The sequence below is a fragment of the Mus musculus genome, chromosome 2, assembly GCF_000001635.26.
Source record: "Mus musculus strain C57BL/6J chromosome 2, GRCm38.p6 C57BL/6J".
Lineage (NCBI taxonomy): Eukaryota > Metazoa > Chordata > Mammalia > Rodentia > Muridae > Mus > Mus musculus.
In genome coordinates, this window is record NC_000068.7 from 32235534 (window position 1) to 32260336 (window position 24803).

At 51.6% G+C, this 24803-nt stretch overlaps 2 protein-coding genes across 9 annotated transcripts; one reads left to right on the forward strand and one right to left on the reverse strand.

The window, feature by feature from the left end:
- The first annotated feature begins 1056 nt into the window (after nucleotides 1-1056).
- Nucleotides 1057-19472, forward strand: Pomt1 (protein-O-mannosyltransferase 1). 6 transcript variants are annotated; one of them, XR_866030.2, is made up of 20 exons: nucleotides 1057-1208; nucleotides 1827-1978; nucleotides 4894-5000; nucleotides 5132-5182; nucleotides 6120-6266; nucleotides 7360-7471; nucleotides 7932-7997; nucleotides 8086-8179; nucleotides 8701-8856; nucleotides 10014-10144; nucleotides 10482-10577; nucleotides 12004-12096; nucleotides 13082-13178; nucleotides 14937-15029; nucleotides 15256-15376; nucleotides 15697-15826; nucleotides 16377-16490; nucleotides 17343-17469; nucleotides 18183-18360; nucleotides 18740-19472. XR_866030.2 is itself a non-coding variant. In NM_145145.2 (20 exons), the coding sequence occupies exons 1-20, from the start codon at nucleotides 1173-1175 to the stop codon at nucleotides 18909-18911; spliced, it is 2241 nt and encodes a 746-aa protein (NP_660127.1). In that variant the 5' UTR covers nucleotides 1107-1172; the 3' UTR covers nucleotides 18912-19472. The 6 variants fall into 6 exon arrangements, 3 of the variants coding, with proteins under 3 accessions (NP_660127.1, XP_030108128.1, XP_006498536.1); NM_145145.2 differs by having other exon boundaries at nucleotides 1107-1208; nucleotides 15729-15826; XR_001783210.2 differs by lacking the exon at nucleotides 17343-17469 and having other exon boundaries at nucleotides 15729-15826.
- Nucleotides 19469-24572, reverse strand: Uck1 (uridine-cytidine kinase 1). 3 transcript variants are annotated; one of them, NM_001378791.1, is made up of 8 exons: nucleotides 24376-24546; nucleotides 24047-24206; nucleotides 23038-23134; nucleotides 22744-22886; nucleotides 22557-22651; nucleotides 21085-21133; nucleotides 20826-20879; nucleotides 19469-20678 (listed from the first exon to the last, which is right to left on the reverse strand). In NM_001378791.1, exons 1-8 carry the CDS (start codon nucleotides 24499-24501, stop codon nucleotides 20497-20499), a joined length of 906 nt encoding a protein of 301 aa, NP_001365720.1. In that variant the 5' UTR covers nucleotides 24502-24546; the 3' UTR covers nucleotides 19469-20496. The 3 variants fall into 3 exon arrangements, with proteins under 3 accessions (NP_001365720.1, NP_035805.2, NP_001365721.1); NM_011675.2 differs by lacking the exon at nucleotides 20826-20879 and having other exon boundaries at nucleotides 24376-24572; NM_001378792.1 differs by lacking the exon at nucleotides 20826-20879 and having other exon boundaries at nucleotides 24047-24199.
- Nucleotides 24573-24803: the final 231 nt, after the last annotated feature.

Genomic DNA, 24803 nt, shown 5'->3' on the forward strand with positions numbered 1-24803 from the left:
GCATGACTTACATGATCAGACTAAACTTGGAACCCAAAGAGCTCGCTCTCCAATCTTCTGGCGCCCTTTCTTTGCAGGAACTTGGGTAGACTATGCTTAAACGATGAACAAACAATTCCGTGCACTCTTGACTAATGTATTTTATATGTATCTGTGGTAACTTGACTGCCTGGTGCCAGATTCTCTGGAATTGCGGTTCCAGATGATTCTGAGCTGTCATGTGGATGCTGGAAATGGAATCAAGGACCTCTTTTTTTGTTTTTGTTTGTTTTGTTTTCGAGACAGGGTTTCTCTGTATATCTGTAGACCAGGCTGGCCTCGAACTCAGAAATCCGCCTGCTCTACAGCGTGAGTTCCAGGACAGCCAGGGCTATACAGAGAAACCCTGTCTCGAAAAAAAAAAAGAAGAAGAAGAAGAAGAAAATCCCTAAGGACCTCTTTAAGAGCATCCAGTGCTCCTAACCACTGAGCGATCGCCCAGCCCCATTGCTACAATCTTAAACCGGATGTCACCCAATGCTAAGCTAACTTGTAAAAACTGAATTTTGGCAAAACATCTGGAGTCGGTTCGGGCTTGGCTTGCCATCTGAGCGTGATTGTAATACCCACCCACCTAAAAAGGCATGATTGTAATACCTGCGCTGGGGAAGCAAAGGCAGTAGTTCAAAGCCATCATCCTCTACATAGCGAGCCTGAGACCTTGGGGAGGAGGAGGGACAGACAGCTTGTAGGCATTCCAGTGTGGGAAGAGTTGAGAAAAAGCGATCCACCACTCACACAGCTCCAGGAGGTACAACGCACCCGAGGCTTCAAAGCTCTTACTCCTGCCCGTAAGCTAACGCGCTGCTTAACGAAACCGCTAAAGTAGACGCGAGGCCCGAAACGGAGAGCTCCGAGCACGTGAACAGCTTGTGGAAACACACTGTGCTTTATTAAAAAGGGGAAAGGGAGCCCTAAGGATAGGACAGTCAGTATGCCCAACTTTGATGGCCGGTGAGCACGCCGCGCATGCGCGCCACTACCTCGCGCTCCGGCTGCGCACGCGCGTCTCAGAGTCTGTCGGCCGCGTAGACACAACTAGTTGAGCGTCGATCCGTGGCCGCTGCAGAGTAATCGAGCGGCCTCGCCCCCAACGGTCGATCCTGCCTGGCGGTTCGCAGGCCTGGCTCCACATGGGGAGCCACTCTACGGGACTCGAAGAAACGCTCGTAGGTTTTGGAGTGCCAGATTTGAGAGCCCTCCTGGGGTCTGGGATCCGGCTTAGGGGCGGCGCGCTAGGGACGGTGGATGTTCGGATCCTGGCTGAGCAAGTCGTTTCCAGGGCGGCCTCTTGTAAAAGCCAGAGTGGGAAGAACTGTAGAGAAAGAACGGGCTCGGGGCACAAGCAACTCTAGGAGGAGAGGAATGCCTCCAGAAGAGGGAAAAGTCCATCCAGGTCACTGGGCTATGACAGTGCCCAGAGCTCCTCAGGGTCTTAGTTTTCAACCACATTGGGAAGGGACAGGAGAGGCCACTTCATTCATTAGCAGCCTTGTTCCTAGCAAGTGCCCAGCAGGTGTTTTTGGAATGACTTGTAGAAATGAGTATCCAGTTCTGAGATTCCTGAATTCACCCCTCAGATGTTTTTATGTATACCCTGTGCTTGAACACAACTGTAATTCTCCAACAGGTATGTTCTGGAAGAGTCCTTCTGGTTCTATTAACCCAACCCGCTATGCTGTAAATTCATCGTGACGCCAGGCGGCTTTAGGACCCTGTGGCCTCGTTTGTGCCTTCCCGGGCTGCTGTCCGTTTACTTTAATGGTAGTTCTTTCCCTCTTTTCCAGGGAGTCCTCCCGAGCTGGCTTTTCTGCAAAATGTTAAGATTTTTGAAACGGCCTCTAGTGGTGACTGTTGACATCAATTTGAACTTGGTAGCTCTGACTGGCCTGGGACTACTTACCCGACTATGGCAACTCTCCTACCCTCGGGCTGTGGTGTAAGTAGAGATCGGGGAGGAGAGTCAATGATCCAAGAGTCATTGTAATTAGTGACAGGAATCACCTTGCCGTACAGTGCAAAAGAGAGACATTCTGGGTTTCTTGGATCTCTTGGTGATGGATGTTTTAGCAGTGTATTGCTCAGGGTTCTCTAGAGTAACAACTTAAGAAGAACACTATGTTTGCATGTGTGTATATGTAAATAAATATAATATAGTATACATATATACATATGATTTATTGGAATGACGACTTACTGGCTGCAGTCCAGCTAATCCAACAATCGCTGACTGTGAATGGAAAAGTCCAGGACTCCAGTAGTTTTCTGCTCAGTCCACATGGCTGGGTGTCTCAGCTGGTCTTCAGTATACTCTGGCTTCCCAAAGAAGTGGGCTCTAGTGCCAAGGAAGGAATGGTCTTGCTAGCAAGGCGAGGGCAAGCAGGCTCAGAGGAAAACTTCCTACTTCTGTGTCTTTAAATAGATTTTCAGCAGGTGTGGTGCAAATTAAAGGTGTGTCTTCCCACCTCAAAATCTGGATTAAACTAGTGTTCCTTCCTGCCTTAAAGGTCCAGACGAGAAGTGGATCCATCCATTTTAAGCAAAAGATCTCTCATAGATGTACACTTAACTTCTGGATTGTAGATCATTCCAAATGTAGTCAAGGTGACAACCAGAAATAGTCATCGCAAGCAGTGTGGGTATGGCCCATTTGTCCCCCAGAACAACCACTAGAATACATACATTTTAGGGCTTACCTTATAGGACTATAGTAAGAAAGTTTTGGTCTGTCAGTTTCCAGCCTCACTTTTCCTTAGCCAGTTGAAAGGTGTCGGTTTGATGAATTTGTTCGTAAGGGGAACTATGCTGTTGTTATTGAGAGGGTATGTATATTAGCTAATACAGGCATTCTCTTCTACTTTGTTTTTTTTTTAAATACTTTAAGTTTTTTTTTTTAGATTTATTTATTATTATATATAAGTACACAGTAGCTGTCTTCAGATGCACCAGAAGAGGTCATCAGATCTCATTACAGATGGTTGTGAGCCACCATGTGGTTGCTGGGATTTGAACTCAGGACCTTTGGAAGAGCAGACAATGCTCTTACCCGCTGAGCCATCTCGCTAGCCCTCTCCTACTTTGTTATAGGGGTCAGATATATACATGGGTAGACTGATGACCTCAGCAGCCCCCTTAGAGATTAATTTGAAGAAGATTCTAGACATATGTATGACTAATTCACTATATACGTCTGAAAGATGAGGATTATTTAAGAGTATACGTGTGTCTGTCTGTCCATCTGTGCATGTGCACATGTGCCTTCAGACTCAGAAGAAGATGACAGATCCTCTGGAGCTCAAAATCCAGGTCTTTGAGATCTGCCTGAGTTCTGGGATCTGAACACAGGTCCTCCGTTTACAATCAGCACATGCCTTAACCATCTCTCCAGCTCCAAGATGAGGATTCTTTTTTGTGGGGGAGGTTGGGGGTTGTTTGGTTGGTTGGCTTTTGGTTTTTCGAGACAGGGTTTCTCTGCATAGCCCTGGCTGTCCTGGAACTCACTCTGTAGACCACGCTGGCCTCAAATTCAGAAATCTGCCTGCCTTTGCCTCCAAAGTGCTGGGATTAAAGGCGTGTGCCACTACTGCTTGGCAAGATGAGGATTCTTGAAAACAAAGAACACATAACCACGGTAGCGTTATCACACTTAAGACCTAATGTCTTTCATTATCTGAAGAAGCTTCTGTGTCATTCTTCCTTCCGCATTTGACTCCCTTTCAATTAGATCTTCAGTTCTGCTCCAGTCCACAGCTGTAGAAAGGTGCTGGTGGCCAGTGAGAGTATGAGATGGGATTAGCCTCAAGGCTCCTGGTCAGGAGGTTGACCTACACATACCTAAGTCAAAAGCTGTGGGGAGGCTGGGGAAGTGGCTCAGCTGGGTAAAGCACTTGTTATACAAGTGTGAGGACCAGAGTTCAGACTCCCTCACATGCCATGTGGGCAGTGTGTTCCATCTGTAATCCCAGCATGCTGCCAGCTAGGCAGGGACTCTCTGGAGCAAGCTAGCTAGGCAGACTAGCCAAATGACAAGCCTCAGACTGATGAGTGTCTCGGTAGATAAAATGGAGAGTGGCCAAGGGCCTGCACGTATGTGCACACACTTTCATACACGAGCATGCCTACACATAACTGCCTGTATATCACATACACATCCATGCAGGGGAGAAAAAGACTAGAGAAAGAAATAGGCTCTCTACAAGACATGCATGCTCACTGGGCTTGGTAAATTTCCCACCATGTTCCTGTGGGTTAAATGATGCTGTGTGTGTCTTTGTGTTTGGGGACAGAATACAGTTGGAACAAAGGATCCGACCCTCACGCTTCACTTACCTGAAGTCAGCTGGAAACGAGGTTTTATTTTCCTGTCTGTGTTTACAGTTAAGACTTCTCGAGGGTTGGAGACTCAGTACTGGCAGCTCTTACAAAGGACCTGGGTCAGTTCCCAGCATCTACTTGAGTCTCACAACTGCCACCAACTCTAGTCCCAGAGGACCTGACCCTCTCTTCTGCCCTCGGTGGACACTACACACATGTGATGCATAGCCATACAGGGAAAATACCCATACACAAAAAATAAATATTTTTAAAAGCTTAAATAGGGGGCTGGTGAGATGGCTCAGTGGGTAAGAGCACCCGACTGCTCTTCCGAAGGTCAGGAGTTCAAATCCCAGCAACCACATGGTGGCTCACAACCATCCGTAACAAGATCTGACTCCCTCTTCTGGAGTGTCTGAAGACAGCTACAGTGTACTTACATATAATCAATAAATAAATCTTTTAAAAAAAAAAAAAAAGCTTAAATAACAGTTCAGTTTTCTAGTTGGATATAAAGGCGGGTTTTGTGTTTGTTTATAGTTTCGATGAAGTATATTATGGGCAGTACATTTCCTTCTACATGAAGCGCATCTTCTTTCTGGATGACAGTGGGCCACCATTTGGCCACATGCTACTGGCCTTAGGAGGTGGGTAAGAGAAACAGTCAGGGCCTTGGAGGCCCTGCAATATAAGCTTATCAAATAAAATTTTTCAAGGGCGCAAATCATGATTTGTTTTCTCACCTTGTTTGGCCCATGTTCCAAATGTTTTGTTTTAGGTTGGTTAGGGGGATTCGATGGTAACTTTCTGTGGAACCGAATTGGAGCAGGTAAGGATTTTAACTCTCCTTATGAATCTACATATGAAAGAATAGAGACAGGATGCCCATCCCCCACCCAGCACTTAACCTTTTACTACGCTGAGCCAGGATACAGCTGGGTATTTATGTTCAAGGGACCATCTGGTTAAAGGGGCAGGAGGGATGGCTAAGCAGTTAAGAGCACTGCTGCTCTTCTGGAGGTTCAGGACTTGGTTGCCAGCACCCACATGATGGTGCTCAACCATCCGTAACTCCAGTTCCAGGGTGTTTGCCACAGTGGCCAGGCATATACAGTCATATATGCAAATACCCATGTACATAAATAAAAGATAAAAAGAAAGAAAAGTCTGCTTAAAGTTTTAAGTGCTTTGTGATTGTAACTATTCCATCCCTGGCTCTTGGTACATGTGTCCTGTGGCATTTGGCAGCCACTGTGTATGTATAAACTTTGTGGCCATAATGTTTTTAGAAGCTCCTTGGGGTACATATGCTAAATCAGCATTAATTTCGGAACCCTCCCTCACCACATCTATGCTCGGTGAGAGCTGGCACCACGGCTGCAGAGCTGATATTTACTACCCAGAGAGGCTGAGGCAGGAGGATCACCTGAACTCAGGAGACTGACATCCTAGACAAGCAGGGTCTCACTATATAGTCTAGGCTGGCTTGGAACTCAATATGTAGACCAGGCTGGCCTTGAACTCATGATCATCCTGCCTCTCAAGTGCTAGGATTTAAGGTGTTCATCACCATACCCAGTGGTGAAACCCAGTCTCTTAAAAACTACCCACCAATCAAATTCCCAAGCTCATTTCAAAGACTTTACCCCAAGTGTACACCCTCAGTAGCTCATGTGCCTCCCAGTTTTGTAAGATTGCATTTGCCAGTCTGTGAGCTGCTGTGTCAGTAGGCAAGCTCTCAGCTCTGCTATGTGATTCCTTTCCAGAGTACAGTAGCAATGTGCCTATATGGTCCTTACGCCTGCTGCCAGCGCTTGCCGGGGCCCTGTCAGTGCCCATGGCCTACCAGATAGTGCTAGAGCTCCACTTTTCCCACGGTGCTGCCATTGGAGCCGCCCTGCTGATGCTCATTGGTAAGCCTTGGGTCACTGCCCACCTGCCTGTGAAGAGAACAGGAAAAGAAAACCAAGCACTTTGGGGCATTTCAACATGACACTTGGGAGTAGTGCCTGTGGTAGTATGTGTGCTGCCCTAGTGTGTGTGTTGAGAGTGTGTGTGCTGCCCTAGTATGTGTGTGCTGCCCTAGTGAATACATCTGCTTCATCCAGATTCCAGATGCGCCCCACTCTGGGATGCTCTTTGATGGAGGATTGATGGACTGTAAGGTCAGACACTTTTTGGAAGTGGAAATATGGCCATGGTGGTAATTAAAGGTGGGGGTTGCCAGACAGTACTTGAAGGCACATAGACACCATGGCCTTCATACACATTCATACAATTCATACACACACGTAAGTTTTTTTTTAAATTAATACCTAAAGAAAACAGCCCCAAGCGTGGGGCTGTAACCCAGTGATTGGGCACTTGCCTAGCATTTACGAGGTCCTGGGTGCAGCCCCAGCACAAAAGCAAAAATATCCCATGGTGGCTCATGCTGGCCTGTAATCCCAGCACTGGGACGCCTGAGGCAGAAGAGTCTTATGTGTGCGGTCAGCCTGGGCAGCATAGCAAGAATAGGGCCCCAATTTTTTTTTTTCAAAACTTCCTTCTGCACCAACATAAAGATTTTCTTCTATGTGACTGCAGAAGTAGCTCAGAGGTCAAGAGCAATTACTGCTCTTGTAGAGTTTGGTTCCTAGCTTCCAAGTAATGACTTACTAACTTCAGTTCTAGGGAATCCAATGCCCTCTCTTGACTTCCACAGGCACCGCACACATGGTGCACACACATACGTACATGGCAGCATAAAATAAGTTGTTGCTCCCTTAAGACCATAAAGTAACTATGTGCCATTTACATGGTATTAGGGATTTTTGATAATATATAATGCCTTTAAATGTGCAGAGGATATGTGGAAGGTTTTATGTATACACAGAAACTGGCATCTGCAGAGGATGCTCTCTGTCCAGTCTCTGGAGACACGGCTGTGTGCCCCTCCTGGGACTAGTTCTGTATTCACAGCAGCTTGGACTGCTCAGTGCTGACAACTGTTTGTCTCTGTGACAGAGAACGCCCTGATCACTCAGTCCAGGCTCATGCTGTTGGAGTCCATACTGATATTTTTTAACCTGTTGGCTGTGTTGTCCTATCTGAAGTTCTTCAACTCCCAGACACACAGGTATGGAAAGAGAGACACACTTCTTGTTAGGAGAAAAAAGGGATTCTAGATTGTTTCCTTCATTTTTTAGTCAGGGTCTGACTGCGGAGCCTTAGCTGGCAGCCATGCCTCATGTCAGCCTCCAGGGCGATGGTGCAGGGGAACCTGCACCTGGCTCTGGGTGACTTTGAGGAGTTGCTTACAGCGTGCCTTTTGGTTACTTAATCCTTCAGGTTGACCCTTAGCCCGTGGCTTCATAAGTACATCCTTTTTTAACTTTAACTCACAGGAAATTTGTTTTCCTGACAAAAAGGAAAGTTCTTCTGAGACCCAAATGGGGAGGTATGGTTCTTTATATTGTGGCTGGTACCCAGTAGGACTGGCCAACTAGAAGCTGCTCAGACAAGCTCCATGGCCCTGACCTGTGGGATGAGTCCTGTGACTGCTTCCTTGTTCTTCTGTTTTCTCCTGTTTTGTTCAGCCCTTTCTCAGTGCACTGGTGGCTGTGGCTACTGCTGACCGGGGTCTCTTGTTCCTGTGCAGTTGGGTGAGTTAGAGCCCCTGACTTGGATAGTATTCTTCCTGTCTGTGGCCTTGTCTGTCTTGTAACCTCATTTTAATTCTGTCTTTTTCAGGATCAAATACATGGGGATTTTCACCTACCTGCTTGTGCTCGGCATTGCAGCTGTCCACGCGTGGAATCTGATCGGAGACCAGACCTTGTCAAATGTAGGTGGTCACACCAGGGCCTCGTGAATCTGCTGTATGTGGGGATTAGGGTGTCAAGCTGTCCTAGGGAGTAGTTGGCTTAAAGAAGTGGAGCCTCTGGATCCTCAGGGCTGGAGAGATGGCACAGTGGTTACGAGCACTGACTGCTCTTCTGAAGGTCCTGAGTTCAATTCCCAGCAACTACATGGTGGCTCACAACCATCTGTAATGAGATCTGATGCCCTTTTCTGGTGTGTCTGAAGAGGCTGACAATGAACTCACATACATAAGATAAATAATAAAATTAAAAAGTAAAAAAGAAGAAGAAGAAGGAGGAGGAGAAGGAGAAGGAGAAGAAGAGGATCTTCAAGGCTTCAGGAGCAGGGAGTAGGGAAGCTGGCGCCCCTGTGAGCTTCTAGCAGCATCTACCTGGGACAAAGGGCTTCAGGGTTTCTCAGGAACTTCCCTGAGCCTCCATGCAGGTTCTGGAAATGGCTACCGCACTCTGCAGATCGAAAGACCTATCCTCTCACCCCTGGCAGATGCGCGTGCTCAGTCACTTGCTCGCCAGAATCGTGGCTCTGCTGGTCGTCCCAGTCTTCCTGTACTTACTCTTCTTCTATGTCCACCTGATGCTGCTCTACCGCTCTGGGCCCCATGACCAAATCATGTCCAGTGCCTTCCAGGCCAGCTTGGAGGTAAGAAACACACAGAGCAAAGACAGTCAGGCTCAGCTTCTCTGTGAGCAATGCGGGATCTGTAGCCCTCGGGAGGGAAAGGTGGGGCAGGGCAGCTAGGGCTCCATCTCGAGACTTTGTTTTCAGTAACCAAATGAGTGGATATCAGGTAGATAAATAGATAAAAATACAGCGTGAGGGAGCAGTGCTGCAAACGTCAAGAACTGAGGCAGCCATGTTGCATGTTCATGTTTGTTTATTGTAAGGAACAGTTTCTCATTGTAGCCTTGGCTGTCCTGAAACTCACACTGTGGATCAGGCTGGCCTTGAACTCAGAGATCTGCCTGCCTCTGCGTCCTCAGTTTGGGATTAAAGACGTGTGCCACCATCAACCGGCCCATGTTGGTGTTTTTAAAGGAATTGTAAAATACTGATTGTGTGGGAGGAAGAGAAGCTGCTTTCATAGCCTGACTTGCAGTTAGACACCTCATGAGACAGACTCAAGCCCGTGCACATGACACTAGCTAGCTACGGGTGTACCCAGGCTGAGCGCCCCTAACAAGGAAGTCTGCAATTAACAAGGTGAGATCTTCAGAACTTTCTGAGTGCTTGCAAGGACACTCAAGACACCTTCAGATTACAGAGTGTTTTGCATTTTGGACCTTCAGATTGTGGGTGGCCCCCCAACTCTCCCAAATTAGAACACTTCTGGTTCCAACATCTCAGCTAAAAGAGTACTGACCCATAAAATGTACCAGGTGTGGTGGTGAGGTGTGTAGCCTTGAGCAGGCCTGCTCATGCTGGCTCTACTGATGGTCACATCTGCATGTCACTGTACCCTGGTCTCATTTCATGTCTTAAACACAGTCACTTGCCTCAATCACAGCGTTGATAGTCATAAGGAGTGTGTGGTGGGAAAGTCACCGGAATGCCAGGGAGCACACACCCACTTATGATTGTGGTTCAGTAGGACCCAAGTTGATGGGTTACAACTAATTATCTGATCATCTCTGCCACCACCCCATCTGTCAGTTTCGGATTGTTGGCCTTGGTCCAATGAGACAGCCCCATAGAAAGGGCAGCTGCTGCTGAGCCCGACCCCTCCTCCTGTCTGTAGAGCCATCGGGTGGGATGCTTGGCCTCCTGAGCTTATCTAAGACCTTTTCTATGTGTCTTAGGGAGGGCTTGCCCGCATCACCCAAGGCCAGCCCCTGGAGGTGGCCTTTGGTTCCCAGGTCACTCTGAAGAGCGTCTCTGGCAAACCCTTGCCCTGCTGGCTTCATTCGCACAAGAACACCTATCCCATGATGTAAGGAAAGTGACAATTTTAATTTGTAATCACAAATGTTTTACATTCTCCCAGTTTGCTAAGAGCTGCCATTTTCTGTGATCAAGTTTAGAGAGACAAAGGCAGCAGGGCCCAGGCCCAGGCCCAGGCCTTTTGTGGTGTCCAGTATGAAACACTAGGAGGACTGAGGCATGCCAGCCACTCCTCCTCCAGTGCCTCAGAGCAACTCTGCCTCACTGTTTGTTCCATGTTCTCTGGCCCCTATATTGTTGAGTAAAACTTCCTACTGGGTGTTCTCTGCAGAGACCACTAGAGAGCCACCCGCTTCAGGTGTCTTCTTTGTTGACATCTCACACAGATATGAGAATGGCCGTGGCAGCTCCCACCAGCAACAGGTGACCTGTTATCCCTTCAAAGACATCAATAACTGGTGGATCGTCAAGGATCCTGGGCGGTGAGTGTGGTTTCCTCAGAGCTCATTGGTCCATCCATCATAACTGGCAGATCGCTCTGCTGAGTCCTAGGCCTTCTTTTCACGAGTGCTTCCTGGCTAGAGACCTCTTTCTCCCAGAGCTTGAGTATCTGCTGCCAGCTGTTATTGTTATTGTGAGGCCAGGGCCGGGTCGGCATCCTCGGTGACCTGACTTAGCTTCTCTTAGGAACTGTGACAGGAATTGTGTCTGCTCCCCTCAAGAGGACCTAGTGTGGAGGCCTCTCTGTGCTCATTCTGTGTGCAGCCTGGCTGATAGTCTGCCTATCAATAAGATTCTTCTTCTTCTTTTTTTTTTAAGATTTATTTATTTTTATGTATGTGAGTACTCTGTTGCTGTCTTCAGACACACCAGGAGAGGGCATCAGATCCCTTTACAGATGGTCGTGAGCCACCATGTGGTTGCTGGGATTTGAACTCAGGACCTCTGGAAGAGCAGTCAGTGCTCTGAACCTCTGAGCCATTTCTCCAGGCCTGAGATTAATTTTTTACCAGCATTCACCCTCCATCCCTCACTCCGATGCCAGCACAGGCAGCCTCTAGGAGGCCTTACACTGGGCACTCTCCTTCCCTGCCTTCCCCGGTGTCCTGGCCCTATGGACTCTAGTTCCTGCCCTCGAGACTGCTACCATAACCTCCATGAGCACCTCACTACATCAGGCCCTTGGCCATCTCTGCACTCGCACACCTTCTTGCCAAGAATATGAAGGCTGGGTCCTTTGAGGAGGCCTCCTAGGCCAGTCTACACAAATGCGTACCCTCCTCTCCTGTCTCTTTTCCCCAGGCTGGCCCGTTTCCAATCTCATATGGTTGCTGACTTGGTTTGCACATCTGCATGTCTGTTTTTCTGACTCACAACAGTGAGTGAGGCCACCCTGACCCTGACCCTGTCTGTCCTGTCCAGCTGTTTCCCCAGCACTGGGGACTTGAGAAGTTCTAAGGGTTAGGGTGCTTATCTACTTGTTTGGTTTTGTGTTTTGTCTTTCTTTTTCCTGTTTTGTCTTTGAGATAGCATCTCTCCTTGTAGCCAAGCCTTGCCTCAAACTCTCAGTCCTCTCAAGAGCCTGAGCCTCCTAACCACTGGGACTGCGGGTGTGTACCCCCCACCCAGATAGGCGCTTAATTTTTATTTATTTATTTTTTGAGGTATGAAAAAGAGTATGCTGTCAACATGAAGATATAAGGTGGGGGAAGCAGTTAGTGTATTCTTCATAGATAGTGTGACAGTGGCAGATGGCATCACACTTGGCAGTGACCTTAGGTTGAGGAGCTTTAGAGGAAACACAAGTGCCTCGATTCCCAAGTGTCTGCTCGGAGACCTCAGTCTCAGCATCCCATAGAGCTTATCAAAAGGGGGCTGCGTGTCAGCCTGACAGCACTGTCTTCCTAGACACCAGCTGGTGGTAAACAACCCTCCCCGGCCTGTAAGACATGGAGACATTGTACAGCTCGTTCACGGCATGACCACCCGCCTCCTTAACACGTGAGTGCCCCAGTGCTTGTTCTGTCAGGGTCTCCTTCACTCTGTCTACATCCCACTCAGCCTGTTTCCGTCATCCTGACTTCTGCCTCCACCTCACTCCCGTGAGAATACACAGTGGGCTTCATGGCTTTTCTGCCCACAGCCCTCTCTCTAGTGACCCTCTCAGCTCTCCTGAGGCTCCTAGTGACCCTGACTAGTGTCACCCCATCACTTGGCCTCCCTGGTAGCCCTGAAGTAAGCAGCACAGCACCTCAGGGTTTCCCCACTCTCTTTACTGCTGGGGTACCTAAGGTCACCTTACCAGAAACCTGCCTGTACTGTCCCTCCTATAGATCTTATTCTGACACTCACTCTGTCTGGCAGCCCATCATCCACTGCTCACTGCTGGGCCTCTTCGGGCGCCTGGTGCATCCTGAGATGAAGTGAGTCCTGCCTGAGTAGCCTGGAGGTGACAGGCTGCTTGTGAACACTGAGGCTGACCCACACAGAGTAGCCTGCTGTCTCAGCGTGAGACCACTGTGCCCATCTCGCCCAGAGACAACAGTACTATACTGATTTTCCGAGTTCTGCCAGACCAGTGATACACTGGGGCCAGTTCTTAGACTCAGACTTCCAGTTCCTGGAACAGACATTCTATTCTCAGAGATTTGCTCACCTGTCCAAAGAGTGAGTGACACCCATCCAATTGTTTGACATCAATTCTGGACACACACAATGAAGACCCTCCCTCACAGATACACCAACAAGGCGGTTGGATCTGGGCAGTCCTGCAGTTGAGTCTTGGTTCTCAGATGACTTTAGGCTGTGTCATGTTGACCATTAAAGCCTGCCTTGGGGTGGCCCACATCCCGGATACATAGCCTCTGTGGGAGCTGCATTTGTGGCCAGCTTCCCTAGCCTTGGCAGGCAGAGCAGGCTTGGTTTCCAAAGGCACTGTTTTTCCCTTAGTGACACTCTAAGGAATAGCTCTGCTCTGCTCTTGCAGGCACGATGTCGCAGCCCCACTGAGCCCCCATTCTCAAGAAGTCTCCTGCTACATTGACTATAACATCTCCATGCCTGCCCAGAACCTCTGGAAACTGGTGAGTTCCGTGCTGGCCTGGGTGCAGCAGGGTCTCATGGCGGTCAGTGGGAGCACCTGCTCCCTACCTCAGAGTACCCAGAATGCCTCCTCAGATGAAGGGTTCAAATGGAAACTTGGATAAGAAACTTTGATTTAGCAAGTCTGAGATGTCCCAATGGGGAGCAGTCACCTCATCAGGCCGAGAGTCCTCTGGGCCTCAGGCATGGATTGGGAAAGTTCCAAGTGCTGTGTCTTCCCTGCCAGGGCCTTTCGGGTCAGGGCTGTTCCAGCTGCAGCTGCCTCATGGACTGTTCACTTTTTCACCCTCTGGCCTAGTTTCTTTCTGGTGCTGTGTCAAAAGCAACTTAGAGAGGAAAGGGTTAAGCTACAGTCCACCCCTCTTCGAGTCAGGGCAGGAACTTACTGAAACCGTGGAGGAGCACTGTCACTGGCTCACTCCCACATTCAGGCTTTCCTGCCCAGGATCTGCCCAGGGAATAGAACCACCCACAATGGGCTGGGCATTCCCACAGCAAGTAACAGCCAAGGTAACTCCCTCACAAATATGCCAGTAGGACAGTCTAATCTGGACAGCCCCTCAGTTGAGACTCCCTCCTCAAAAGTCTCTGGGCTGTGTCACATTGATAATTAAAGCTAAGTAAGACACCCTCCCACCACAGACATGGCAGCCTCCGCCACTCCTGTGTCCCAGGGGAAGCCTCCCAGCCAGTTCTTACCCATAGCCCACAGGAGCACAAGCAGTTTCCTGGTGAGGGCCTTGGCCATCAGAGGGCGATTTCACTGCGACAGTGTCCTTCTGGTGACAGTCATCTGCTCTCCTGGCTCCTGCTAGTGCTCCTTCCCTGTCCTGGCCCAAAGTGTTATTCTTGCCTGAAGCCTACTTCCTCGTCCTGGCCCAATGTCAAATTCCTACCAAGCGGTCCCAAAAGCTCTCCACAGCCTACCTAGGTAGCACCATGCCAGTTTACTGCCTTCGCCAGCACAGGTCTGTCTGGGGGGGCTGCTTTCATTGGCACACCTGACCCACCTTTACCTGTTTTCCCCTTGGATGTGCGGCACACTTCCATGGCCGTTTCCATCCTGCTGCTTAATCCCTCCCGAGTGGGCCTGACTGATAAAAGGCCGGCGTCCCTTCTCGTTGGAAGCTGTCTCAGGAGGAATGGCACTGAGTCTCACTGACCTCCCTGCCAGCTTGCTGCCAGTGGCTCCATTGCTGACCTGTGCCCCTGCCCCCTTCCTAGCAGCCCTTTGAGTACCACTTACCCATGTCAGATGGAGCCTCCAGAAAGGGGAGCAGGCCTCAGGAGCGGCTGCCTGGCCCAGGATGGCTTGTCTAGGAACCATCCCTGTTTTGGCTAGAGTTCTGTGTCCTCTTGTCTGAATAGGTATCTTTTGAGTCCCCGTGGCTAGCTCAAATGCTGTGTTGTAAAGGGCGTATGGGGTCATGGAGGGTCTGTAGTGCCAAGGACTAGCTAGCGACCTGTGCTTCCTTTGCTGGAGAGCTTAGCCCAGACCAAACTGATTCCATAGCTGTGTGACTGCTCCTCACTTATCTTAGGCAAAAGGCCAAGAAGCCATGGGTGTCTGGTCTTTCGGTAGCTATTTAACACGTACGATCTGCAAAGGGATGCACAAGTGACTAGTCATATTTAGGTTTATATGGTTTGTGGTGCTGGGGATGCAACCCAGGGCCTCACCAATGCTAGGCAAGTGCTCCACTGCCAGCCCCCCAGGCTGACAGGTTCTGGTTCTGCAGGACATTGTGAACAGAGAGTCCAACCGGGATACCTGGAAGACTATCTTGTCGGAAGTGCGCTTTGTACATGTGAACACATCCGCCATCTTGAAGGTAAAGGGTAGCTCAGGTATGCCTGTCAGGCCTAGCCTCACCCAGACTATTCCTGGAGCTGTTCAGGCCTGTGCTCACATAGCTGCCAAGTGATGAACATCTCCCTGTTTTATAGTACACGCAGGGGGAGAAGAATCCTAGGAAGACCTGGGGCAGGGACCTGCTGACACAGCAGTGGGGTCAGCCGACTCTCTGTCATGCTCATTGCCTTTCTTGGTTTTACTAGCTGAGCGGGGCTCACCTCCCTGACTGGGGGTTCCGGCAGTTGGAGGTAGTTGGGGAGAAGTTGTCACCGGGCTACCACGAGAGCATGGTGTGGAATGTGGAAGAACACCGGTATGGCAAAAGTGAGTCATCAAAGCTCTGGGCCATGGGCATCTGCTTGTCTCTGTGGATCTGGTGCCACTCAAGGAAACGCCAAAGCAACGCTGGGTTTGGAGGGACCTAGGTTCCTCCATTCTGTTTGGCTGAGTCCCTTGCACCCATCCATGAGTAATAAGGCGTTTGTGCTACGGGCCTGCGGAGGAGGCTCCTGCATCCCAGAGTACACTAATCCTGTCTTGGCCGAGGAGTGTGGGGTGTGGGAACCTATGGGGTGATGTGGTTTGGTGAGGTGTCCCCCTGGATACGGGAAGGCTGGTGGTAGCTTCTGTCCTCCCCTCTTCAGCCTCTCTGTGTCTCGTCCTTGTCTACTGTCAGGCCATGAGCAGAAGGAGAGGGAGCTGGAGCTCCACTCGCCCACTCAGCTCGATATCAGCAGGAACCTCAGCTTCATGGCCAGATTCTCAGAGTTACAGGTGATGAGTGCCTGGAGGGATGCCCGCCCGCCTGCCCTTGCTCGGTGGGAGCTGATTTCTGCCTTTGATGGCGCCGCGTGCTATTGCTGGGCTCTGAAGTTCAAAGGACTTGAACCTGGAACTTGAGAGTCTGCAGCAGAATGAGTGTCTCTCCCGACTTCAGGCCCCATGGACCTGCACCTAGTAGGTCAGGGCCAAGGAGTTACTGTACTCATGTGACATTACAATAAAGTCGGGATGTCTTCAGGCCTCCCGTCAGGTCAGAATGGGCCACATTCAACTCACAGAGCCCTAGGTAAGACAGTCAGACACTCAACTCTGTGACAAGATTCCTGTCGCAGTCTGCAGGGCAGATGCTGGAATGTGTGCAGTCAGGACCCCTACCATCAGCCCAGGTCAGCTTGCAGGGCCCCCACCGGCAGCACTTGCTGATTGAACTTAGGCTGGGCGGTTGGCATACAAGGGATAGCAGTTTAGTGATAGACCATGACATCGTGGCAGCTAGAGGCAATGATCTTCTGCAACCTGTGTGTGCTTTATCCTGTGGCAGTGGAAGATGCTGACGCTGAAGAATGAGGACTTGGAACACCAGTACAGCTCCACCCCGCTGGAGTGGCTCACGCTGGACACCAACATCGCCTATTGGCTACATCCCAGGACCAGTGTAAGTAAGCATGTGTGGGGCCGTTGGGCTCCTGTAGGTTGCCAGGATTTCTCCATAGCAGAGGCTCAGAAGGTGCTTTTTTTTGTTTGGACACTGGGGCAGTTGAAGGCCAAAGAGCAAGGCCTCCCTTTCCTGCTGCCTGCAGAGGGAAGCCCACTTTTGCCCACTCCTGTCAGAGCATTTTATGTTTCCCCTGTATCACCCAGCCACTAAGCTGGCGGGGTCTGCTTCTGCTTCCTTGAGCCACTGCAGACTGGGATCGAGCGGGGTGGGGTTGCCTGGAAGCAGTGCTGGCGGGGGCTCACTAGGTAAACACCAACCTCCCCAGCCTGCACAGCCAGTGCACCTGAGCCAGTCCCAGGGCTGCCCCGCAGCTGTGTGTGTAACCATGGATTCTCTTTCTGGTCTTTTCTATGACCTTCCTATGAATAGTTTTGTTGTTAAGAGGAATTCCCAGCCAGGCAGACACACTCTTGCAATCTCAGCTCCATAGGTAGACAGGGATGGTACGTTTGAGGCCAGGCTGGGCTGCTTAGGACACAATTTCAAATGAGCTGGGATTTGTGGGTAGATCTGAGCGGCAGTGTGTGCACAGCATGCACAGAGTCCAGTGCCCCAAATCTCCATTACTCCTGATTTTCAGTTTTGACAAACAAGAGAGAGGAAGTTAGTTCTTGTCTAGAAGAGAGGCCCTGGGAACAGGTTCATCCAGATTTGTTCTCAGGCTACGGAGGTCCAGATGCTCTTGTGTGGCTTTGGACTCTGCCAAAGTACATTTGTGCTCTCCTATGGCCACTGCCCTCTGCTTGGAGTGAGGGGCAGGTCGCCAGCCCTGACTGCCTGTGATTTCAGGCTCAGATCCACTTGCTTGGGAACATTGTGATCTGGACTTCAGCCAGCCTTGCCACAGTGGTCTACACTCTACTCTTCTTCTGGTACCTGCTCCGCCGGCGAAGGAGCATCTGTGACCTCCCTGAGGGTTAGTGTACCCTCCCTGGATAGGAACACATTGTGCATAAGTGACAGGCACCTTTCCTAGGACCCAAGGCCCTGGGCCCCTGTTTTTACAGGTAGGGGCCCTGAACTGGGGCAGTTAAGCTCCACATCACAATGGAAACTTTAGCAAAGAGGGACAGAGCCCTGGTTCCAGGGCACCGACATGCGCTACAAGCATTGGGATGAACCAGGCAGCCAGCAAGAGGCATAAGGGCAGTGACTGAGCAGCTGACAGAAACGCACTTGGAAAGAAAACCACAGCCACAGCAGCAGCAGCAGCAGCAGCAGCAGCAGCAGCAGCCCCCCCCCCCCGCCCCACCCCCAAAGGCTATGGGAAGCAGTATGGCTCCTTCCCTGTAATCTCTGTTCATCTCAGAAACACTGAGAAACACTCTCCCTTCTTTCTGGGCTGAATACAATGTATCTTTGTGGCTGCCAGAGATCTGCCAGCAGAATTCTCAGATGAAAACAACCTGGCCTTTACAGTGTCCTTAATTAAGGCTGGCTGTGACTTTGAAGTGCTGGGTCTGACCTCATCCCAATCCTGGAGACTTGCAGAAAGGGTTGTCAAGACCCAGGAGGAATCACCAGTGTCATCAATCAGCCCACTTAGTCTTTGGGGGTTGGGTGAGGTGCTGAGGACAGTATGTGACTTAGGAATGTGGTGGTGCTGCTCTGAGATCTACCCTCCCACAGATGCCTGGTCCCGCTGGGTGCTGGCTGGAGCCCTGTGTACTGGCGGCTGGGCACTCAACTACCTGCCCTTCTTCCTGATGGAGAGGGTGCTCTTCCTCTACCACTACTTGCCGGCACTCACCTTCCAGATCCTGCTGCTCCCGATTGTCCTGCAGCACGCCAGCGACCATCTGTGCAGGTGTGGGGCTGTGAAACCAGGAAGAGCTTAGCCTTCATTCCAGGACAGCAGCAGGGCCGCCCAGACCTGGTGGGATGTGGCAGATAGAAAGCTTTTGGTTAGAGCAGAGGACCCTGATGTGGAGTCGGAGTGGGACATACCTCTGGCATTGTGGGTAGTCATGGCAAAGCCAGAAGCAGTGATGAGGGTTGTGCACAATGTGTATAAGCAGGTAAGGGTGGGGGGCACACAAGCAGGGAGGTCTAAGGAGCGCAAGGGGGGTCCACAGGTGTCAGTGGGTGTCAGCAGGTAGAGCATAGATTCCTGGGAGACAGCCAGGCAGGGGTGCTGAGGGGAGATGAGCCAGGTCTCTGACCTCACTGTACCCTGCTGCCCACAGGTCCCAGCTGCAGAGGAATGTCTTCAGTGCCCTGGTTGTAGCATGGTATTCCTCCGCATGCCATGTGTCCAACATGCTACGCCCACTAACCTATGGGGACACGTCACTCTCACCAGGCGAGCTCCGGGCCCTTCGCTGGAAAGACAGCTGGGATATTCTGATCCGAAAGTAATAGAGAACAAGAACACAGAAGACAAGCACACAGGACAAAGCCTCAAAGATGTGTTTGTCTCCCACCAACAGGAGCCTCAGCAGGCAGGACTGCCAGGGTCCAGGAGGAACTCCAGGGACTAATTCCAATTTCACCTCAAGAGCCCTGTCCACTGGTTCCTTGTTTGAAGCAATTGATTTCTCTTCACACAGTGAAGAATGTGCCCAGCCACAGCGTTACCCATGAGGCCCAACTCTGACCCAGCCAGAGTTTGAGCTGCCAGTGTAGGAACCACCAAGGCAGGAGGGGCACCCAGCCAGGGAAGGAGTGGGGGGGACTCAGGACGAGCTGCGGGCCTACTATAGGGCCTTAGCCCTGTCATTTATGGGGCCCACAGTGCCACACCTCATTGGGCACAGGCACAGCCACCCTCTGTAAACCCTGAAAGCTGCCAGCCATCCACAGACTCCTGAGCCAACTCTAAAGAGTCCTGGGAGACTGCAGCCACCTAACTGCCACGGCCAAGGTGTCGTCCATTCACTTCCTTACCTTTAATGTAAATAAAACAGGACAAATTGTTAATGTTTTATGTTATTTATTGATTCTCCCTCCAAAGAGGGGTTTCAGTTCAACAAAACCAGCCCAGCACTAGCAGAAGGCAGCCCCGAGCTCATCACAGCTCAGCTGCTGTGATCCACAGTTGTATTGAACATAAAACGAGACGTCCCGTGCCATGGCTTGTGGCGACAGCAAAGGGCACTTCCAAAAACAGCCGTCCCATGGGGAGGGACGACAAACTTGACAACACAGAAGGGAGCGTTTGTGAAGCCAGGAGCTTGAGCTGGGTGTGCAGGAGACTAGCTGGCTTTAGGCAGCCACGGTCACCTGCCTCTGCACTGAAGTGCTCCCTGGCTGGAGAGAGCCTGCCTGGCATGCTAGCCATGAACTGTACCCAAGTGACTTGTACACAGGCAGCCCCCTGGTTCAAGGCTGCCTGCAGAATTGGGAGACAATGTTTCAGCCACAAGAGACCTGATGGCCCACTCCCATCTACCCAAGATCCAGGCCCCCAGATAGAGTCATGTGGGTAGTCCTTAGGGTCCCTGCCTCAGGCTCCTTAAACTGGACCATAGCCCAGTGGTCGGTTGTAAAACTAGGTTCAGAGCTCACAAACAGCCTGCCACAAAACAAACAAGGGATCTAACATCTCTGCAAGCTTTACTTCTGCAACATGGACACAAGCCACACCATACGGGGAAGCACTTCCCTTGGGCTCACTGTCAACACCAGACCAGCCAGTGCCCGGGCTGTTTCCTGTTGCACCATGATTTGTGTCCCGCATCCCCTGGGGAAGCTGGTACCATGGGCTTACTATGCTGTTTGGGACAGTGACCCAGAGACCTGTGGCCTCCTCCAATGAGAGGAATGGGAGGACCCCAGAATGCTCTGTCAGCATGAGTCTGCCCTCCGTGCAAGGAAGGCTTTGGTCCTGATGCCACCCTAGGTCCCACTCATTGAGAGGGATCCCTGACTGTGCTTTTAGGAGCCAGTGGTCGTCCCCAGGCCCTTAATCCTGGGTCTGTGGGGAACCTACATATGCTGGTCCTCAATGGGGTCTGCTGCTAGACTCCAGGTGTGAGCGCTTGCCAGTGGCCAACACCCCAGGGTGATCTCCTGGCTCGGGGAAGGTCCTCTTGTGGTTGCGCCCGTTGGGCCCGCCTCGGTGCCGCTTGCACAGGTCCCCGTTGAGGATGTCCTGGATGTGTTGCACGATCAGGTTGATGGCCACTGTAATCAAGGGAAGGTTCAGAGGCTCACTCCCACCCCACTGCAGCCTCCCCTCTCTCCCCTACCCTGCAAAACACTCATGGTGCAGAAAAGCCACTGGGCCTTCCAGGCTCACAGCAGTCCTGATCAGCCAGCCTTATGTCTCACCAGGCAGAAGGCAACCAACCGGACAGGCGCAGTCCAACGTCCTGGCTTGGTCTGCTGTGAGGGTACGTGGGACTGAGCACATCTCAACAGCCTGACATGCCCCGCCCAGCAGCTCTATGTGTTTGGAAAGTACACATGAACCCATGTCCCAGATAAACAGCGACTGGCCCCATGCACACACTTGGGCGGCCTCCGTAGCCAAGGCAGGAGATGAGAGTCTCTGCTTCATGGTTTGGGTGTGGGGCTGGGGTTTTCTTACCCATATTATCAACTCCTCGAGGGATGATCACGTCAGCGTACTTCTTAGTCTGAAAGACAGAGAAGGCTCTCTTGAGGCTGGTCACTTTAAGGTACTCAGGCACAGGGGCTGATAGCCTGGATGTTGGTGGCACTGGCAGGTTGGGACAGCCTCGGACAGGTGAGAGATGGGGTCTGAACAGTGAAGGAGAAATTTAACCCGGACTGAACCTGCGAGTCAGTGCTGTACTGTGCTTGCCTGATTACAGTTTAATTGCTGTCCAGGGTAGGTGACACCACCCACAGTTCCTGGCCTCTGAAATTGGGACTAAAGTTGCAAATGTCCTGTAGGAGTGAGCCTGACAGGGCAAGAGCTGTGCCATGCATGGGCCTGCATGGAGGCATGCATGGCACTTGGCACCTGCATGCTCTCAGGATTTAGTTTTTTAGGCCAGTGACACTGCAGCACACACAACTGAGACAAGCAGAGAGAAAGGCTGCTGAGAGAACCTGGTTGAACCAGACAAAGCCCAGAGAAGGTGAGGGTATACTGTGGACCCAGGGTGGGTCCTGATGCTGTGGGTTTGGGTCAAGGAGGCCTGTCCCCTGTGGCAGACAAATTGCTGAAGGCAGTAGAGACTCTTTCCATGAAAGGTGAGAAGAGCAAACCTGAGCTGGTACCCACTGTGGCAGGATCACCAGGTGGGGTGAAGAGGGACTGAAACCCACTCCCCTTCCCACCAGCCTGGGAAATGCTTTGGAGCGGCTTGCAGGATGGGAAGAGCTGAGTCAGGAAACTGGGGGTGTCAGTGGTACCACAGGAAGAAGGACAGAGGAGCCAGTTGTCCCTGCTCAGCTCACGCTCAGGTGCAGGGCTGGGGTTTCGCTGCCTTTCATCATCTACTCAGCAAAAGGCCTACAAGTAAGAGACTGCAACAGCCTGGACTTCACACATTGCACTCTGCAGAAACTTCAGAGAGCATAAGTATTAAAGAAAAAAATAGGTTAGCACACTTTAGGTGCGTGGGGGCAGTTCAAGACGGGTTTCTCTATTTAACAGCCCTGGCTGTCCTGGAACTCACTCTGTAGACCAGGCTGACCTAGAACTCGGAGATCCACCTGCCTCTGCCTCCTGAGTGCTGGGGTTAGACGTGTGCGCCACCACTGCCTGGCAATGGTGTGCACTTTAGTCCCAGCACCCGGAAGGCAGCTCTTTCAGCGGCAGCACAGGGATTTGGGTCCCGTTTTCCTAGTTCACAGGGGAGTGAGCAAGACACACAGGCCAGACTTGGAAGAGAACAGCTCATACGGGCACACCGGGGTCTAGCCTGAGACACATAGGCCAACAGTGCAGATAGCTCCCAGGCGGACAGAGCTGAGAGCCATGCAGTCACCCCAGGGTCTAGCCTGAGACACACTGGCAAACAGTGCAGACAGCTCCCAGGTGGACAGAGCTGACCCCCAATTTTGAGTTTGAATGCATAAAGGCAATACCGGCAGGCAGAACTCCTCAAAGGCTGGTTTCACAAAGGCGGTGTACTGAGTCAGGATCTGCTCCAGGTCCCTTCCTCGTTGCACATCCCGGAGAACTGCAGCAACAGGAACAAGGCACCATCATATGCCATCCTCCTTGGGACTCCTGGAAAACCCCAACCCCAGCCAGGGACCCAGAGGCCCTTACCTCTTCGAGACAGCCTAACATCAGAGTCTGTGTCCACAAAGAGGCGCAGGTGGAACATGTCCCGGATCTCCTGGGTGTAGAATACCAAGATGCCCTCGAACAGAACCACATCAGCTGGGTAGACCACAGTGGTCTCTGGTAACCTGCCAGGGAGAGACCAGGCTAGGCCCTGCTTGATGGCCCGCTCACATTAGTAACAAGGGGCCTGAGTAGAGGACAGTCCATGGAAACAGACTGCGATGGGACCCACCACGGGACTGGGTGTGACAGCCCTCCCAGGAACCACCTGCTTACCTTGAGTGGGTCACAAAATCATAGGTAGGGACCTCGACAGTTTTGCCTTCAACAATGTTTTTCAGGGTCTTGTGCATCAGATCATTATCAAAAGCATCTACAAAAACAGGAGAAGCCCAAACTGCCCATTTGCTCTGGTGCAGCAGAGGAGGAGGACCACCTCTGCCCAAGGGCAGCGCAGCTGGGAGCCAGGGGTGCTGAGGACCCCACAGCACACCCCAGGATGAAGGGTAAGGTTGTCCCACCAGAAACTGGAACAAAGACTTTCTGATTGGCTGACACTGGGGGAAAGAGATCATTTGAGCCTCTGCTCCTCTGTATCTGGCAAAACAAAGTTAAGAGTCCTATTCTCTGACCTTCAGGAGTCCCTAGGAAAGCTTAAACCTTCAGGAACACAGGCCCCTACCAGGCCAGGAAGCTCCAAGGCCTGAGCCCCAGATTAACCTCTGTTTCTACAACTGGCCTCCCTGAAGACTGACTGCCCCGAGACAGCTTGGGGAATCCAAAGGTCAGGCAGGCGGTAGGTAGGGTGTACAAAGGGCTCCTCAGCAACAAGGTGCCAGGCAGAGATTTCAACACATCAAGAAGCGATCCTCAACATCTCCTGGCTCCTCCTTCCTAAGTGGCTCTAGCAAAAATCTTGAGTCACTCCAGGCTCATGGAATTCAGCAAACCCTACCTTTCTGTGGGCCCACTACCAAGGGAAATGAGGGTAATGTTTCACGGAGCCCCATTGCTGCTGCATTCAATCCCCGCCCCCCTTGGCAGTTGGTGTCCAGCAGTTCTCTCTGGACAGCCTCAGTCTGGCACTTTGCATCCTATGTACACATCCCTGGACAGCCTCGGTGGCAGTCTGCATCCAACAAACATCTCCTACAGCCCTGGTCCAGCAGTCTGCATCCATACACATCTCTGTATCTGTCTGGCAGTCTGCAATCTCTGTAGAGCCCATATCTCACAGCAGTTTATCCTCTACCCCCAGCTCTCCAGGCAGACATTCTCCAGGTACCTGGGTGGTCAAAATTGTACTGTCCCTTCAAAGCCTTGGCCTTCTGCTCGGCCGTCAGAACCTTGTAGAAGCAGTCCTGGCTCAGGATGACCAACTTGCGCTGCCGGCGGTCCACTTCGTTCTGTCCCAGCAGCTCCATGATCTTCTCACACACTGTTGACTGGGGACAGAAGGTGCCAAAAGTGAGCTTGTGCACTGAGTGACCCGCCAGCCCCTGGGGACGACCCCCTTAGCTGCTAGCAACAGGTGCCGCGGTTGGGCCAGAGGCAATGGCGCCCCAACCAGCGGCCTGGCAATCCCTCCGCGAGGCCCAGGCGCAGGGCGCTCACCTTGCCACTAGCGGTGCCGCCGCTCACGCCGATGAGGAACGGCCGCGGCTGGGGACGATCGGCCTCGGGCGCGGCGCTCTCCGAGCCGCCGCCTCCCGCCGAAGCCATATCCGGAGCGACGGACATACATTCACCGACTCTGCCCGCTCCCGCCTGGACGTAGTGACGGATGCTGTGCGCATCGCTTCCGGGGACATGAGCGCATGCGCGCATGAGGCGCGGCACTCAAGGCCGTGTCCCTGAAGAGCCTCAGTGACTCCAGAATGACCCCTTTACCTGGAGGCGGGGCCTGGATGGGGCTCCACCTCCCGACGAGACGCACACTCAAGTGCTGGACTAGACCAAGGTCTCCAGCCCACTGACCCCTATTTCCCTAGCACAGCCGAGATCCTGTCACCCACAGGGTTAGGACCGTCCCTGCCTTATGC

Coding starts and splice junctions, on each gene's coding strand:
- Uck1 (NM_001378791.1), bottom strand. CDS start 24,501: ATGTCCGTCGCTCCGGATATGGCTTCGGCGGGAGGCGGCGGCTCGGAG. Junction 23,135..24,046: donor GTACAATTTTGACCACCCAG/GTACCTGGAGAA, acceptor CTGTTTTTGTAG/ATGCTTTTGATAATGATCTG. Junction 21,134..22,556: donor TTGAGGAGTTCTGCCTGCCG/GTATTGCCTTTA, acceptor TCTGTCTTTCAG/ACTAAGAAGTACGCTGACGT.
- Pomt1 (NM_145145.2), top strand. CDS start 1,173: ATGGGGAGCCACTCTACGGGACTCGAAGAAACGCTC. Junction 1,979..4,893: donor TCCTACCCTCGGGCTGTGGT/GTAAGTAGAGAT, acceptor GTTTGTTTATAG/TTTCGATGAAGTATATTATG. Junction 7,472..7,931: donor TTCAACTCCCAGACACACAG/GTATGGAAAGAG, acceptor TGTTTTGTTCAG/CCCTTTCTCAGTGCACTGGT.